The 17,182-nt window shown below is 57.1% G+C and overlaps 1 protein-coding gene across 1 annotated transcript in view; it reads right to left on the bottom strand.

Annotated features, from left to right (window-relative positions):
* Window positions 1-17,182, bottom strand: part of ATP6V0D1 (ATPase H+ transporting V0 subunit d1) — a 39,730-nt gene that overhangs the window by 6,853 nt on the left and 15,695 nt on the right. The window contains exon 2 of the mRNA XM_019755855.3: window positions 7,039-7,210. Coding sequence (XP_019611414.1) covers window positions 7,039-7,210 — 172 coding nt within the window. The remainder of the gene's footprint in view (window positions 1-7,038; window positions 7,211-17,182) is intronic.

Genomic DNA, 17,182 nt, shown 5'->3' with positions numbered 1-17,182 from the left:
CCAGTGGGAGGGCCCGTCTGGAGTAAGGCCCCAGGTTAGGCAGAGACGGAGCAGGCAGACAGCTGCCCTGTGCAGCCCACTCAAAAGACAGAGCACCGCCTCCATCTTTATGGACTAAGGCCAGGGCCAGGCATCCACCCAGGACAGCCTGGAGGAGAACCAGAGACCTGGACAGGAGGCTGGTCAGTCCAGGCGGAGGCTCCCCCAGGCTCTGTGCTCTGGACAGTGCATGGGCAGCAGTGGGGGCTGTGGAGCTGGGGAGGGGTCGGGATGCCAATTCAGACTTGGCAAGGAGCATGTTCTGCCTCCAGCCATTGAGACAATGCCACAAAGGGACTAGAGTAATGAGGTCTGTGCAGTCACCTATGTGGGGATGGGGTGAAAAGGCCCCAGGCCACAGGCAGGCTGTGTAGCCACAACATTCCTCCAGCTTGTCACCAGTGATGAATTCAGGGCACAAAGGAGTTGGGTAAGGCCTGGGGGGAGGACATCCTCCAAGACCAGAGTAGGGCTCCCACTGAAGGGTGAGAGCTGGGGTGGAGGCTGCTGCCCTGAATCGGGCACTGAGCACAGGCCCTACCCAGCCAGGCCCCTGTGCTGTGACAGGGTCTTGAGCACCAGTGCTGAGGCTGTCCAAGGAAGACCCCTGGGAGGAGTGGCCCCCTTACCAAGGAAAGAAGGGAAGGTGGTTGATGCCCAGGCTGCAGCTCAGAGAGCTGGCCACTGGGGGAGCTCCCACAGGGTCCTCCAGGAAGGCGGCAGGAGGAAGAAACCACAGCTCCTGGCCCGGCCTGACCTCTACTCCCCCTGTTTGCTGCTCTCCCAGCTCCCACCCAGCCCAGCACCCTGCTACGACCTCTGCTCTCCTGGGCTTGGGGCCAGGCAGCTGCCCTCCCTCCACCCCTAGTATGGCTGGGTCAGTCAGCTACAGGATGTGTGCTAAGAAGACATAGCTCCCCCCCCCAACCCCCTTCTCAAACTGAGGGCTTCAGGCAGGGCCCACTGGCAGCTGTAAGCCAAGAAGCCCACAGGGCGAGCCTTCTGACCTTGACCTGACAGAGCTGGCAGAGTATAGAGACCTCAGAGAGGTCCGGAGATTTGTGCCTTAGTCTCTGGCCCCAGCCTGCATCTTCTCTGCCCTGGACAGCACATTCCTCCTGCCCCTGATGCCTCCAGAATCCCATGTTCCCCAGGACCATGGTTCATACCACTTCCTGCACCCCATCCAGCCCTACTCTAGCCATCATGTTCCCTGAGACAGCCACAAAGACCTCACCCCCGAGCCTAAGGATGCTTTTTTACACTCACAACCCTCTGTACAGAGAGGGAGAGAACAGGGTACCTCTTAGACCTGTACTATCCAACTGATCCCACAACCACCTGCACCAGCAGCCAGCAGCGGAAATAAGGCACAGAGAGGTCAGGCACCAGGTCATACATACCATAAGGGAGAGCTCTCTGTCCCCATGGCCAGTGTCTACACACCTCTACCCATGTCCGAGGTTCCCATGCCCTGGGGCTCCATACTCTCCCCATTTAGCCTTGTCTTCTTAGAGGGATCCCCACAAGCCAGTCTCCCTTTTCTAAACCTACCCACTCCTTATGCCTGCAACTCAGGGTGTCAGTTTATGTTGGGAGTGGGGCTGGGGTCAGGGCCCACGGGATGTGCCTCAGGGTACTGGCCCCGCCTCAGAGGAGAGCCCTGTGGGAAGACTCCACCGTTTGGCTTTGCTGCTGTCCTTCCAGTGATGCGGAACAGGCCAGCTATGACTCACTTTTCAGCCCTGCCAGCAGATGTGGGGGCCAGTAGTTGTAGCCCCTGGCTGCTCCCTGCCTCTCCTGCTAGAAGTCCTATGTGGGCAGCAAGGAAAAGGCTGAACCGAGTAATGGTCACTTGCGATCACGCGCCCTGAGCCCCTTCCAAGGCCCTCTTCTAACCCAGGCTAGGCCAGGCTTGGATGACCCTGCGCCAGGCCCAGCACTTCCCTTCCCCCAGGTCAACTACAAGTTTGCTGCAGCAGCAGCCCCTGCTTTCTCCCCTGGCCAATGAGAGCCAGAATCCTCTTTTCTGGAAGAAAGGAGGTAGGGCAGACCTGGCAGAGATGACGCTGGACCAGCTGTCTGCTTGCTTCTCTCCCAAGGCCAAGGCCTTCAACAGGCAGGGAAATCCTCCTCCTCCTTGTCTGGCTGCAGCAGCTGCCTCCCGGCGCCCAGAAAGCCACTCCACCAGTCCTCCCCTCATTTGGCCTCAACAGGAGAGAATGAGGTTCCAGCTGGTCAGCGTCTCCCTCCAGAGTAAGACAGCTGGGGAGTGGACAGGCGGCTGTCCGCCAGACCAAAGAGGCCCTCATGGGGTGGGAGTGGGGCAGTGTGTATTCTTCTGCCCAGAGGCCCTCCCTCGCCCTGTGTCTTGAAGATTTAACTTGGGTTGGAGTTTAGGAAGTCATTTCCTCCTCCAAGAAGTTTTCAGAGTCCCTTGTCAACCCTGTCCCTCTGTTATGCCCTTTGGCGCCACCTGCTGGAGCAGCATGGCCTACCTTCCATCTTCTCACCATCCCAGCCCTGGAGGCCAGCCTGGCGCTGGTGAGGAGGCCATGATAACCAGGTACCCCTGCCAGTCTATCCATCTACAGCTCCCAGCAGGGGCTGCTAGTAACAGTATCTGTGCTCTGTCACATCTGAGTCCTTCAGAGCCCTGCCCAGGGTGGAAAGTGAAGAGATATTAACCTACGGTCTCAGCATACCAGCTGTCAAGCCTGTTTCCCTTCTGCAATCAGGATGACTGAAGTGTGGCCCATAGAAGAACTACTGAGGCCCTGACCTCCTCATTAAAGTCCTGTCCCACCCCAGAGGCCCAGTTAGATCCTCCCACTTGATCTGAGCCTTCCGGGCCTTGAGAGCCCCTGTGTGCTCTCCCCCACGCTCAGGAGAACAGTGTGGGGACCAGTTCTCCCTCCAGGCAGGAGCCAGGTCTAGCCCAGGACTCAAACCACAGCAGGTCTAGAGTCCTAGCCTGTGGAGATCCAGAAACACTAGTTGTGAACAGCGAGGGCTGGAGAGCCAGGATAGGGAGGCCTAAGGAAACCCGATCCAGGGCCTACGTAAGGTTGGAGCGATATGTCCTGGGGAGAACGGCAAGTATGCTAACAGGCCCACTGGGCACCTGAGGCCATTGTCCTTGGACAAAGCCTCCTTCTAGCTGCCCACTCCGGGTTGCTAGCACTGAAGCCGCTGGTACAGGAGACAGTTGGGACCTTACCTCTCCCAGGTGGTGTAGTTTACCCTGCCCAGGCTCTACCAATGGGCACCTGAGCTGCAGGCAGGTGCTGAGCACTGGGGATGGCCCCCTTCAAGGAGGCTCACTCATCAAAGGACAAAGGTCTTTGGGGCCCATCTGGAAATCCCCAGAGAATAGACACTTCTCCCACAAACAGCTCTCCCAGCTTCCCTTCCGGGTCCATGAAGGGAAACCATCAAGGAATGGGCCAGACCAAGACACCCTCCAAAGCCAAAAAACGCTAAGAGACTCTATCACAAGTCACATAGCAAGTTAACAGCTGGGCTAGGAAGGAGCCCTTGGTACAGTGACACATTACATGTTACTCACGAGATTGAGCTGAATCATCTCAAGACCATATGACTAACGACAGTCTACTTCAAGGGGACCTCTCTCACTCAAGGTCTGTCTGCCCTACGCCAGGCAGCTGCCTCTGCTCTGGCCACTCACTCTCCCACGTGGTCTCTCTAACCCCATCTGATCCTGCAGCCCTCTTAATGCTGGGACTCCTGTGACCCCTGGCTCCATTTGTGGCAGCTGCTCGCAGGCCTCTCCAGGGTCTGCCTACACCACCACTGGCACCCATCCCTTTGCATCCATACATCTCCCTCCCTCCTGGCACTGGGCCTGGCCCAGAGCTGATACTGGTAATGTGTGTTGGCTGAAGGCTGGCTGGGATCTACAAAACCACTGGGCACTGTCTTTCACCATGGGAGGGCACAGGAGGTCTTAATCAGCTTTTCCTTGCATACTTTCAGTGACAAGGCACTCATGCAAAAGCCCGTTCCAGCCACACTGGGGCAGCTCTGAAGGCAACTAAGATTCTGAGAGATGCAGCTAAGATGAGCTCTGTGGTAGCCCCAACCTCTGCCCTGGCTGGGCCAGCTTTGTCTGTGGGCAATGATGACATTATTCCCTCAAGTCTTCACACCCAGGATGGAATCTCTAGCTGACACTTCCACCACTTGGGGGACTGCAGTCTTCTTTGGACATCTCCAGGGTATGGGGCTCCATGCTTCATCTGCTCAGGACATGTACGGCCCCTCAGTCTAGAGTCCCCCACCCCCAACTTTTCCTTTAAACACCCTTCCCCTCAGTCAAATAGCCACGTCCTCAGGGCAGTCAGTTCTGAGTCCCCAGCCTGGGGAGGTCCCCTAGACAAGCACCTCTTCGTAACACCACTCCTCACTCCTGGGACGAGCCAGAGCAGAGGCGGTGGAAGAGGTGGAGTGGAGGAAGAAGAGCAGCCAGGCACAATGAGAGGAAGGAGACTGACTGCTGGAGCGCGCTGAGAGACGTGTGGCTTCTGATTAGGCCTGGAGACCTTGGCCACATGAAGGTTAGCGGTCACCACTAGCCAGGGCCTTGTGGTGGAGTGACGGGACTGCTGGAGGCTGATGGGAGGCTCGAAGGGTGAGGGGACGTGAAAGAACTGACAGTGAATGCACACGTTTTTAATGGTGTGAGAGATTTCAGTTTTTTTAGATGCTGCTGGGAAGAATCTGAAGAGAAGGTGGCTGCACAGACAGAAATGCAGATGAGTGGCCACTCAGGGTCCACAGGACATTGGCAGAAGGACCCAAGGAAAGAGGAGGGTGCCTCTGCCACTGGATCGGGGTTGAGGGGTACAGATGCAGTGCTGGGATGATTGGCCTTTATTGTCTTTGTGGAGAAGGTGGTGGGTCATCAGCCCAGAGAGAAGATTTGGGGGTGGGAGAGGGATAGTGTTTAAGATGGAGAGGTGATCTTTCCACCTTTGGGGGCGGGGGGCTGCAGGGTGCTGAGCAGGGAAAGCAAGTGTCCGGCTGGGCAGGGACAAGCCAAGGCCAGCTGAGCTGGTCTGCATGCGCGTCTGGCAGCAGGGATCACCCAATGCCGGCTTTCCCAGCTTTGCTCCCAGCAGTGGAGGTGGGGGAGGGTGCCTCCAGGCTGGAGGCTGCTGGAATTCCTCCAGGGCTGGGGGGCTGCCAGCTGGGCGGAACCACGAGATGGGCAGCCAAGAGAGCTGTGGATGTTGGCAGAAGAGCGCTCGAATGATGGACCAGGGAACCTCAGCTGGAGAGGGAGGAAAATGAAGACAGAAGGGGCAGCAAGGGAGGAAGCAACTCCCAGTGTCCTGCCGAGCCCGGAACCCACTTCCCACAAGGGACTGAGAGGGGGCTGGAGGGCCTGAAGGCTGAGGGTAGAGAAGGAGTGCCTGACTCAGATGTCAAAGGTGGAGCAGTTCCAGCGTGACATGGCCTTAGGTAGCCATGGGTGGGGGTGGCTGGAGCGGAGAGCAGAGGAGCAGGTCACTGGAAATGACGAGGTCATGGACTGAGCAACCACAGTTTCAGAAAGGCTGACGTGTGGCTGCTGAGCTCTTCCTGAGTGAGACCAGGAGTAAGGCGATGGGAAGACTATAAGCCACAATCACCCGTGAATGGAAGGGGCAGGAAGTGACCGCCTGCCAGTGACAGCCTGCCACAGGATAGCACTTGGCTGCTTTAAGCATACTTGGTGCTTGAAGCCAATCTCCAGCAAAGAGCTGGCAGCTGTGCGGCCTCAGTCACTCTCAGAGCTCTCTCAGGTTTCATGGCCTGGCAGACTGAGACCAAGCCTCTGAGGGCACAAAGACAGGCCAGGGGCTAGCTACACAGGCAGGTAGCCAAGCAGGCAGAAGGATGGAGGACATCTGCTCTCTGACCACTGGCATGGGGTTGGGTCAGGCCTCCTGGCTGGCAAGACCAGAACATTCACCAGGAAACCAAAGGAACCTTGTGCAAACAAGATGAGGCTGGGCTCTGGCAATAAATGCATTGTTTCCTTGTATGTCCTCAGCTCTGGCCTTGGAGCAAGGGACACACAGACCCAGAGTGGGGGTTGATTGACAGATGGGGTGCTATGGTGTGATCCGCAATGCAGCAGCACAAGACACACCCCATCTCTGGCCTCCTGTTCCAGTAGGACCATGTCAGCTGTACCTTGACCGGGGTTAGGGCAGTGATTACAGGCCCAGCCGGGACAGTAGGGAGGCCCCTGGGAAGGCAGCCTGTGGCCAGGAGAGAGCCTGCTTCCCAGCCCGCGCAGGTTCCCTGAGCCCTTCATGTGTCCCAGACTGTGGCCCTTGCCCGAGGATGGAGCCCTTCTGGCTGCAGTGGATCTTGAGTAAGAGGCTGTTCTTGGTGGGAAAGTGATGGGGGGATCAGGCCAGTTAGCAGGAATGTTGCCCTGTCTGTCCAGGGACAAGCAGGGCAGGTATGCCAGGTGCTGAGGAGGAGGGTGGGCACACCGCAATCAGGAAATGAGAAAGGCTACATGGTACCCAGGAGAGTGCCTGGGACACTTCCCCACAACACACACGCACACTCCACCGACTCAGAGCACACTCTCAAGCCAGCTACCGACCATACCTCTGCTCACCGCTGTGTGAGGCAGCCACCTGCACAGGCCCTAGCTCATGGCTCCTGGGCCATACTGCAGAGGGGGCCTCCTACCTCCTTTTCCACAGGTATACCTGGCAAGCAGTGAAGTGGCTGGTGACCCCACTCTATGGGTGGTGGCTTGGAGGGCCAGGGTTGTTGAATGACCTGTGCAGCCATACAGCCCAGGAGGACTCTACAGGCAGCTGGCCTAAGCCCATGCTGGGCCAGGTCCATCATGTACAGCTGTTCTGCCCTGTGTGTGTGAGTGTGTGTGTGTGTGAGTGTGTGTGTGTGAGTGTGTGTGTGTGCGCGCGCGTGCACGTGTGTTGAGGGTGGGGCACTACAGGGCGCACTCACGTAATGAAGTCCAAGAAGCTGGCGAGTGGCTCATAGGCATGGTTCCTCATGTGGCGGAACTCAACCACCATCTTTTCCTTGAGCCGATCATCGATGACTGACACTGTCAGTGGTGACGCCTCATTGGCCAGGAAGTTACCATAGTCAGTGCTCTGCAGGTGCAGCTTGAGGTCTGAAACAAGGATGGAGGTGAGGACTGGCCGTGCTGAGCCTCCCGGGGGTCCCAAGTCCCACACCTACCCCAATTCTGGGCCTCAGCCTCTTCCCGGGAGTTGTGTCCCGCTGCTACCCCACCTCCCCCTCCCTGTTGGCTCAGTGTCCACTCCAAAGTGGTCAGCCAAGGCCCTGGGGATGCCCCAGACCCTCGGGCCATATCCAGTGTACGGTCCAAGCACAGGCAGAACTATTGTTCCTCCAAATGATAAGAAGGTCTGGGAAACTCCAACCCAACGTGCCACTCACAAGCCTTGGAGGCCCTTCTGCACGGTGGGCTCTAGAATGGCCCAAACCTAGAGCAGAATAAGACCTGGGCCCTGCTTTCCAGGGTCTCAGGGCTAGCAGAGCCAGCCAACATACCCCTAGGCAGAAATGATGCATATGAGAACGAGGAGATACCATAGCCCTGGGAGTAGAGCGGAGAGGACACAAAATGGGACTGAGAGGATCAGAGGGCATGCGAGGCTGGGCCGTCACAGAGGGCAGGGACAGAAAAATACAAGGTAAACAGCCAAGAGGATGGCAAAAATGAGAAGTGGTCTAGAGGGCAAATGAACAGTGTGATGGGGCGAAAACAGGCAGGCCAAGCCTACAGGCTCGTAGGGACAGGGTGAGGGAGACGGGAGGAGAAGACAGAGCGGAAGGCCCTGGAGAGGCAGGACAGGAAAGACTCGGTGGGATCACGGCAACCACCTGCCAGTCTCCCAGCTTTGCACTTGCCTCCCATGCCCATCCATTTCCACACTCAGCCAGTGATCTTAAAACACAAAGCAGACCACGTCACTCGTCTGTGCATCTTCAGCTCAGGGTCTTTCCCTGTCCCCTTGCCTGGAAAGTGATGATCTTGCCTCAAACGCTGCCTCTTCAGAGGCCTCTCCAAAGCCCCGTCACCCTGTCCTTTCACTTGAGCTCCTTTTCTTTGTAACATATATCCCACCTGGCACAGGATATGTAAGCTCTGTTACTGGGACTTTTGGTCACTCTGGTATCCTGGAGTCTGGAACAGAGTACGTTCTGGTGTGTTTTCATACTCAGTAAATAACTGTGGACTGAATGAAAGACTAGGGAGAGGATGGATGAAGACAGCAGGAGGGTCTCCTCCTGGATTTTGAAACGGGGAACACCTTGTTAGTGATGGCATGCCAAGGACAGTGGCTGAGAAGGGACCATGGGTGCATGTGTGTATGAAGGCCCAACAGCCAGGGTTGGCTTCTGCTGTAGGGGACTGCATTCTTTCCGTCTCCTGGGGAAGTGACCCGGAGGATGACAGGAAAGGTCACACTTGTGAGCATTTCCACAAGCCTCCCTGTGTGTCTGTGGGCCGACAAGGCCACGCTATCCTGTGCTGCTCAAAGAGGAAGAGAGAATGGGGCCCATAATCCTTCTACAGGTTTAGGGGATCCCTGTAATACGCCTTCTCCTGTCCTCCATCAAGAGAAGAATGCTCCCAGCTTGCAGTCAGGTGTGCTACAGGAGAGATGGAAGAGTTTGTGGGGGCAACAGAGGGGACGGAGGCAGGACTGTGCGGGCTGCACGCTGGAGCCGACGCCTTCCAGCTGCATCTCTAGGTGGCAACTAGGTGGCAGGCAGCATTCATGTCCTCTGTGGCTCCTGGGCACTCACAGAGTGGACTGGAACCTCCTGAGGCCTGCAAGAGGCCTTACCATCTGTTACCTTCACCAAAACTCGACCATTCACACCGACTTTTCTACCATGGCCACCCAAAAGGGGGACGGAACTAAGGGTAAGGCAGATCAGGGAGAAGCCACCAGCTCCCTGCTCTACCACAGGGACACTGTTGTCTTTTTGCCCAAAAGATGAACACACTTTATGTCCTCACCCTAGGCCATATGCCATGAGCCCCTGCCCTGGGCAATATTTTTTCCCCATCCTCACCACAATCTGGCCAAGGCCCACTTATACCTTGAGTGGCAGAAGGCGCTTTGCTCAGTAATACTGGAGTGGTTGCAATATTTGATTACCATTCTTAACTATAACTGATGGTCATTGAGGTAATAGAGTATGGCCTGTATTTCTACCTCTACTAATGGGCTTTAGGTGGTAGATGTTAATATCCTTGACCCTGGGCAAGGCACAAATCTTTTTGAAAGAAACATGGTTTCCTTGCATAAAACTAATCAGTTTTGAGAGATCGTTAATGCCCTTGAAGTGGTTTTTGTGGATATGAAAAAAATGGTGAGAAAATGAATTGTTGCCTCTTATTGCAGCACTGAAATTAAATCTACTTATCAAGTCATATTCATGCCCTGATTTCATATATTTTTATCTATCAATAAACATTGTGATACTTGAAACAAAAAGGTGGGCAGGGGGTTCTGGTCTAGGGAATAACAGGTGCGCAGATCCCTACGAGGGGAAGCTGTGGCTGGACAGCCCCTGGAAGCCGGGCTGGAATGTGGTGCTCTGGGTCAGACCATCTGGTGCAGTAGCTGCCAACCTAAACCTGTCCATTTATCCACCCATACCCTCAGCCAGCCGAGAGCCCTTCTCAGGCCATGAGACTCCTTCCTCTCGGGCTCAAGTTGGACCTGGAGGTCAGGCCAGAGGTTCCGGGCAAAACCCAGGGCAAAGGCCTCTCGGCAAGGTGCTCATATCAATGGCCCCACTACTCTCTGCAACGGCGAGTCCAGGCCCGGCCTCCTGATTCCTACTCTCCGAAGGATCCAGGGTCTGGGCCTCTCCCAGGCATCCTTGCACACGCAGGCAGGCTTCCTGAGTGCCGTCATTGTCACCCCCCACTAGCCTGCCTAGCTCTCCAGCAGTGTGCCTCAGCCTCTGCCTTTGCTCCACATGGCTTCTCTCCCCAGGAAGGTTTGCTCAATAACTTCCCCACTGCCAAGTACCCTCTCCCCTTCTCCAGCCCCCCCCCCCCCCAACGACTCCATCCAATACCTGGCACTGGTCAGGTGGGAGTCAGCACCCCAGTGTAAGGGGGGAACCAAGAGCCACTCTAACTGGAAACAGATGTGCCCTTGCTGAGTACTCCGCTCCCTGCCAGGAGCAACCTGCGTGCTGGACCTACTAGGCACGCCCATTTCACAGACTCAAAAAAGGAAAATCAGAGGGAACATGAAACTTGTCCAGAGCCCCACAGTTAGGTGTAGAGGGGCCAGGATGTGGATCAGGCCTGGTAGATTCTGTCCATCCCCAAGTCTGGTCTCCTCTCCTCCCCTACCCTTCACATCCTTGACCACGTTCTCCCATAACCCCTGGCCTAGGACAGGCCTTTCAAATCCATTACTAGATCTAGCTGCGCAGACAGACTTTAGTCCCAGCAGAGCTGGCAGGTGGCAGGGCCCGCTCCCTCCATGACCTTGGACGCAGCCTGGACACCCAGAAGTCTTAGGCTGCCATGACTCATGCATGAGCCCCTCTGGCATCACTTGTGGCATCAGCCATTCCTTGAGAAGCTAGGAATGTGTGCATTTGAACAAGAGGGGCAAAGCTGTGGTGTGGGCTCTCTTTTGCATACCCCCTGCCCCTGGGACTTAGCACAGGCTTTAAAGCAAACATCCCTGTGCTTTGGCTGCTGCTTTCTGCTGACGCTGCATCTGGGGAAGCCACGGGCTCCCGGCACCGCTGGAACACAGACAGCCGGGTGGTTTCTGCTGGCGTTTGTCAGATCAGAGCAAACCCAAGAGACTCTACCGAGAATCCTGCCCAAGGCCGGAGAGTCTTCCTTACCAGGAAACTCATTTTTAAAAGCCCCCAGGGACGATCTCAAAGGGCCATTCCAGACCACTTTCCCTGGCCAAGCCCATTTCTCCCTGTGACCCAGGGAGAGGGGACAGCCTGCCAGCCAGGAAGGCGACTTGAATCCCTCAGGTCGGCCCACACAGGGCTTCTGAACCAGCTTTGACCCTGTTTGAGAAACCTGGCGCCCAGGCCCAGTGGCTGGCAGCAGCAAGCCCTTTAGACAGTCCTCAGGGCTGGGACAAGGCCCATTAGAAACCCCTCTGCCCCCCCCCCCCCAGCTTCCTCCTCTCTCTGAGGGATGCAAGGAGGAGGGGGTGTGACTGGGGGTAGGATCTGAGCACAGGAGGAGAGGCCTGGAACTTGTTGAGAGCTTTGTGGGAGACCTGGCCACCCAGTCCTGGCCCAACACCCGAGGGCAGCCGAGGACGCCAGAGGTTCTGGAAGGTAGGGGCTAGTTCTGCTCTGTGCTCTGAGCTCAGCAGCTTGACAGTCTCGGTGACAGCCCCAGACGTGCCTGGGCTGAGGCATGAGCAGTGTTCTGGTTAGCACAGACTCGGGGGACTGCTCTGGTCTACCCACAAGCCCAGCTGTCTACCCCGAATCCTCCCGCCCGTGGCCCGGCACCAGGAATGTCTGATCAGCTTGGGCTCTCTCACAGCAGCAGACTTCCTCAGAGGCTGATTGCTCATGTCCAAGAAGATGCCGCTGCTCTCAGGAAGTTTGCTCTGCAGTCTGACTTACATCCCTCCACAAAGGAAGCCAACCGACAGCTTCTCAGCGCTTCCCGCCTCCCCTGGGGGTCCCGGGCCTGCTCCTCAGCAGCCTCACCCTACCCAAGACCTTCCTGTACCTCTTCTGACCGGGTTGCCTGTCCGGATGTTCTGGGGGCTCTCCCCACAACTCCCATCTCCAGTGCCACCCAGGTCTCCTCACCACAGTGCTCTTTTGCTGGCCTCCTGCCCCACATCGTGGCTCCCTGCTCCGAAGTCCACTCTCCAAAGCATCACCAGAGTAAAGTTCTCCAACATGTCACTGTCACCTTTCCCCAGCGGTCCCTGGGGTCCCAGAGCTCGAGCCCTGCCTCCTCCCCACAGCCTGTGAGGTCCCATGCCCTCCAGCTTAGCACTGCCTCAGCCTCAGCCCTTGGCTCTTGGGCCCAGCAGTGCTAGTCTTCACCTAGGATGACCTGCCTGTGACCTACCCCAAGCACGTGTCCCAGGGAAGTCCACAGGATGCGTGCCCTAAAGAGAAGCCCTTGAAGTGCAGGAAACAGGGCTGTTTCCTCAGGCCCAGCCAGAGGGACAGAGTTGGAGGGCACACCCCCAGCCTGGAAAGGGAGAGAGCCCCAGCCCTCCTTCCTCTACAAAGCCCACTGTCCACCTTAAGGTTGCTGTGTAGAGATCATTGCCCTGGTTCCAGCAGGATCAAGCTGAGCTCTCTGAAGGAGCCTGGGTAGGCTGCAGCCCAACACCCACCTGGCATGGCTGTTCCTCCCAGGGCTCGTAGGTAGGGCCACACCAGACTCAAGCTGGCCTCAGAGCTTCCATCTGTCCCTTCATCTCCTGCTTGCTCCTTAACCCAGGTCTTCTAGGCCAAGACCCCTCAGCAGCAGAGCCCGGGCCCCAGCTGGCATGTCTGATTACCATCCCAGCCCCTGATTAGCAGGAGGGCATGGGCACCCCCTAGCCTGATCTGCCCTCTCTGCAGGACAAAGTGTGGGCTTGGCAGCCAGCCCCAGCCAGGCCTTAAGAGGTGGCAGTTGGGCAGCCCTGCCTCTCATCCGAGACCTTTCTCAGATCCTGCCAGCACTGAAAGTGATCTTTCAGCCCCTCCAGGGAACCTAAGGGCAGGAGGCACGTGGCCTCCCTAGCCCCCAAGCTTCTGCAGTCCCCCGCAAGCGCCCCAGGGAGGCAGGAAGGGAGGGTCTTGGCCCCAAGCCACCCAGGGGCCCAACAGGCATAGAGGCAGCCCCTGGCACAGTACACTAGGCGGGGCAGCCCCCTTCTCTAGACTCACCCATGGCCTCATGGCCCATGGAGGGGTCCTGCGGGCCAGCTGGCCACGGCAGAGCGTGAGAGGACAGTGTGTTCCCAGATTTCACTTCTGCTTTTCCAGAGGTCATTCAACGACACTCTCCTGGGGAGCTCAGGGGTTTTCAGGAATTAAGGCCTGCTGAGTGAAACCAGATGTGCAAACATGCTCCCTGGAGTTCGTGTGCCCATCCTGCCACTCTCGGAGGTTGGCAGGGCCTTGGAGCCTGTTATATCTCTCCCCCGGACCTAGGTGAGGGGTCTGCTTTGCAGGGACTGGGCCTGGGCTCTAGCTCTAGTACTCAATCTGCCCCAGAGGCTCTCTGATGCTGCAGCTTCCAGGGACTCAAGCAGGGAAACAAACAGATGGACAGATGTGGACAGATGGCCAGGCTGGTGGCCCAATGGAGCCAGAGTGACCCCTCAGTGAATGTGCTGTGCCTGAGTCTCCTCCCCAGGCTTTGGGGGTGGGTGAGACCTCTTTTTCATATCATCTCCAAAGCAGATGTGTACACTGGCTGCCTGGCTCTGCAGGGTCAGTGTCACATCTGGAACGCCGTGTGGAAGCCACAGAATGGAAATCACTAACCCTGGGTTTACCTGGGGGCTGCTGCACAGACTAAGCATCCTCGTTGCCTCTAGCCTCTGCCAGGGCCCATCACGGGCTTCCTGCAAACCTCATGCAACACCAACTAACCCTGGATTCCAACTCTTCCTATCAATTGTCAGTTCTTCCTCTCCTCTCTCAGGTGCCAATGTGCCATTCCCCATCCAGAGTCCTGGCACTGCCTCTGCCCCCCAACTGAGGTGGCCATGGCCTCTTGGCCCGGCCAGTGCGGCTGCTCCACGCCACAGCCCCAAGACCCTATTCAGCCCCATTTTGCTGGATCACTGGTTTCAGGACATTGATCCTTAAGTGGCTGAGTGGGGCAGGGGAGAGCTTTGTGTTCTGTCCCACAGCTTGGCCCTGGGCAGCTTGTGAAATCTCGCTAGACCCAGGCTCATGGCCAGTCATCTATTGAAAGTCTCTCTAGTGCCAGCCTCCCAGGGCACCCACCATAGACCCTGAACAGAGGCAGTGTTATGTAGAGAAAACTGAGCACGACCCTCAACCGTCCATTTCTTCTGGCAGAGAGGATCCCACCCAGAACGTCCCAACTAACACCCTTAGGCCCAGTCAGGTGGTTTCTGTTCTTGACTCCAGGCTGTCGCTCAGGATGTCCCACTGGAGGCTCCACAGAATGCACTTGCCCTTCCTTCCCATATTCTGTCCTCACCCTTCCCCTGGGGCTCGGGCATGTTCTCCTCCCTGTCATAAAGCCTGTAGGGGGCCTAGTGCAGCTGGGGCATGCAAACACTCAGGCCCCACTCTGCTAGCTCCTAGTGAAGGAGGAACAGAGCTGGCTCAAAATTTGGGACTCCTGTCCCCAAGCCCACATCTCCCTTCATCGACCAGCAAGATCATACAGAGCTTTGTGCAACCCCAGGAACCTGGGCAGAGGCTGGGACACAACTTTGCACCACCTGCCACACCCTGAGCTACTACCCGGGGGGCCTCAGGAGCAGGCAGAGGTGGTGCAGCCAAGGGCAGCTCTTGCTCCATGGGAAGCCCCGAGGCCGGCGGCCCAGAAGTCTTGGGAAGAACCTGGAGTCTGCTGCTGGCATGGCCACATGCAAGTTCCTGGGTTTCAGCTGGTGCGAGGCAGCGCTCCTACAGGGAAAGGACAGCAAGTTCTCCTTTCTCCGTCCCTGAACCAGCATCCTGTTTCACGCTGGAAGTCTTTCAGTGAGGTGAGGCATTCAGAGAGGGGATGGGACTGACTCACAGAGGTGGCTCAGCGACCACCCACCAGCGTATCAGACGCAGGGATCAAATGGGAGCATCACTCCCCACATCCAGGAGGCAGCAGGATGTCTGACCCAGGTTCACCACCCTTCTCCCTGCTCTGAGACAGGTGGCAGGTGGTGGCAGAGCAACATTTAATTACTGTCATGCTCTCAAGAACACCTCGTCCCTGCAGCTGGAAGAATTAAAGCATCTTGTACATCCCATGAGGAAGTCAACCCATCCAACAGTCAAGAGAGTGCCAGGCAGGCGATGGTCACATGTGCCAAAGGGAGGGGCAGAACTAGTTACTGCTGCACCCAGGGCAAGTTCCAAGAAGCTCTCTCTGACTGAGCAGAGATCTCCCTGGATAGCCCCTCACCAGAACACCCCACCCAGGCCCTAGAGCGCCATGGGACTGACACGGGGCTTGGAGGGCAGCTTCCCTATGTGTTTGTTACTGCACCACAGCCCAGTCTGGGAATCAAGCGACCCAGCCTCACCCTGGGAGGCAGGGGCCACACCTCTGCTGCAGTCTTGCACTTTGACCTTAAACAAGCTCTTTCTTCTCCAGCTTGCCACTGCAGTTACAGAACCTGAAGGTTGGAGTGGATCTGGGGCTTCAAGGAAGGGCTTCTTTTCAAATTCCCAGAGATGTAAGTTTGCCTGGGTGTGAGTAAGAGAGGTAAAACGGTCAAGTGGTCCAGAGTGGTCCAGTATGGCCAGGTGCCAGGCAGTCCAGGGAAGGCTAACTATGGCAGCCCGTGCCATATCTGGCTCCTGGGTCTGCTGGCCCCCACTGCCTGAGCGATTCTGTCAGCCCTTGATGCTGGGCTTCTGTTCTAATGCACAGACCTCTGGAGGAAGGAACTAAGGAAAGCTGGAGCTCACTTGGATGGGGGGAGGGCAGTTTTAAGGCCCCGAGGCTGCTGTTCACAGTGAGATTACCCTGGGTCAGGCTAGGGCATCCTGTCAGCACACGGTGCCTAGAACCAAAGTTACAGAAATACAAATTTTGCTTAGACTTGGGCCTTAGGGATGGGCTCTCAAGCTCAAGCCTCATTTGGGGCTGTGAGCCATGCTGCTCTCAGCACAAAGCCTCACAGAAACTTGTCTGAGCAGCTCAGGCCAGGAGCAGAGTTGACCCAGTCCATACCCACGCCCAGCAGAGCCAAGAGACTTGAGCCCTGGAGGAAGTGGCAGGAGCTGTAAGCGTCCAGGCTGGTCCTGTATAGCACCCCAGACCCCCTCACCCACCCTGTTCAGGGCCTGGCAGAACGTGTGCAGGGGAAGCAGCAACATGCCAGACTGAGCACGATCAGCACCGTGGACCTGAACCAGCCCCTGGGAGAGAGGTGGTCACCGGCTCCGGGAACCCCATAGAAGCCAGGTCTAAACGATGGAAGCAATGGAGGAATGGCAGTGAATGGGGTCTGGACCAGGCCTGAAGGGAAATACTTCAGGACCTCCATTTCCCCCAGGCTTAAAGGGTTGAGGGCAGGGAAACCTGGTGAGCCACAACCCAGGACCTGGCAGCCTTAGGGCCCTGTGTGCTGGGTCATAAGTGGTGGTTCTCACCCATATTCCTCAACTCCCCACCCTTTAATCTCCAACCTAGGGGAACAGCGAGGTCCCCAGAAGCAGAGCCTCTTTCACCTGACCACCCTTTTCTGAGTTGGGGGCCAGGTACACAGAGGCATAGTCCAGGCATCCTTCAGTGAACAAACGAAGGAATAAATTAGAAAATGGAGAGTGATTGCACAGGAGGAGTCAAGACAGGTACCAGAAGACCGTAAGCAAGCCCCTAGGCCTCAGCTGGACCCAATTTCACAAGTAAAAGAGGGTTGCACAAGGTTACCTGCAGGAGCCTGGCCTGCTCTGACACTCTCTACCTGGTCACGCCTGGGACACACTGACTCTCTGCAACCCTCAGGGGCTTGAGGTGAGCCCAGAGGCCTGGACACCCGTGGGGGCAGCCCTGGAAAAACTGCCTGGGGCTCGGGAGCTGCTGAGCAGCCATCAGAGCATCAAGGGCAGGGAAGAAAGGCCGAAACGCAGCAGCAACGACAGCACAGATGACTCCTCAGAGGGAAAAGCCCCATCTGTCAGCCAAACACAAAGCCTCAGCTGAGGTCAAGGCCTGAAACCACTGCCTGCATGGACAAGGTCTGGGCAAGTGCCCAGGGCCAGGTCAGAGGTGGCCAGGAAAGCAGTGCCCAGCACCCAGTCGGGGCTGTTCCTCCATACACCCCTTTCCCCTGCCACTCCTCAGGCCCACCCACACTCACAAGGGGGCAGCCCCGGCCCAGCCCCTCGAGGCGCAGGCTGAGCTGCATGGTACTGGACGCAGACAAAG

Source organism: Rhinolophus sinicus, chromosome 8 (assembly GCF_057876585.1).
Source record: "Rhinolophus sinicus isolate RSI-liver-muscle chromosome 8, RSI-T2T, whole genome shotgun sequence".
Taxonomy (NCBI): domain Eukaryota; kingdom Metazoa; phylum Chordata; class Mammalia; order Chiroptera; family Rhinolophidae; genus Rhinolophus; species Rhinolophus sinicus.
The sequence above is the reverse complement of the archived record's forward strand: the minus strand, read 5'-3'. Positions and strand labels throughout refer to the sequence as shown.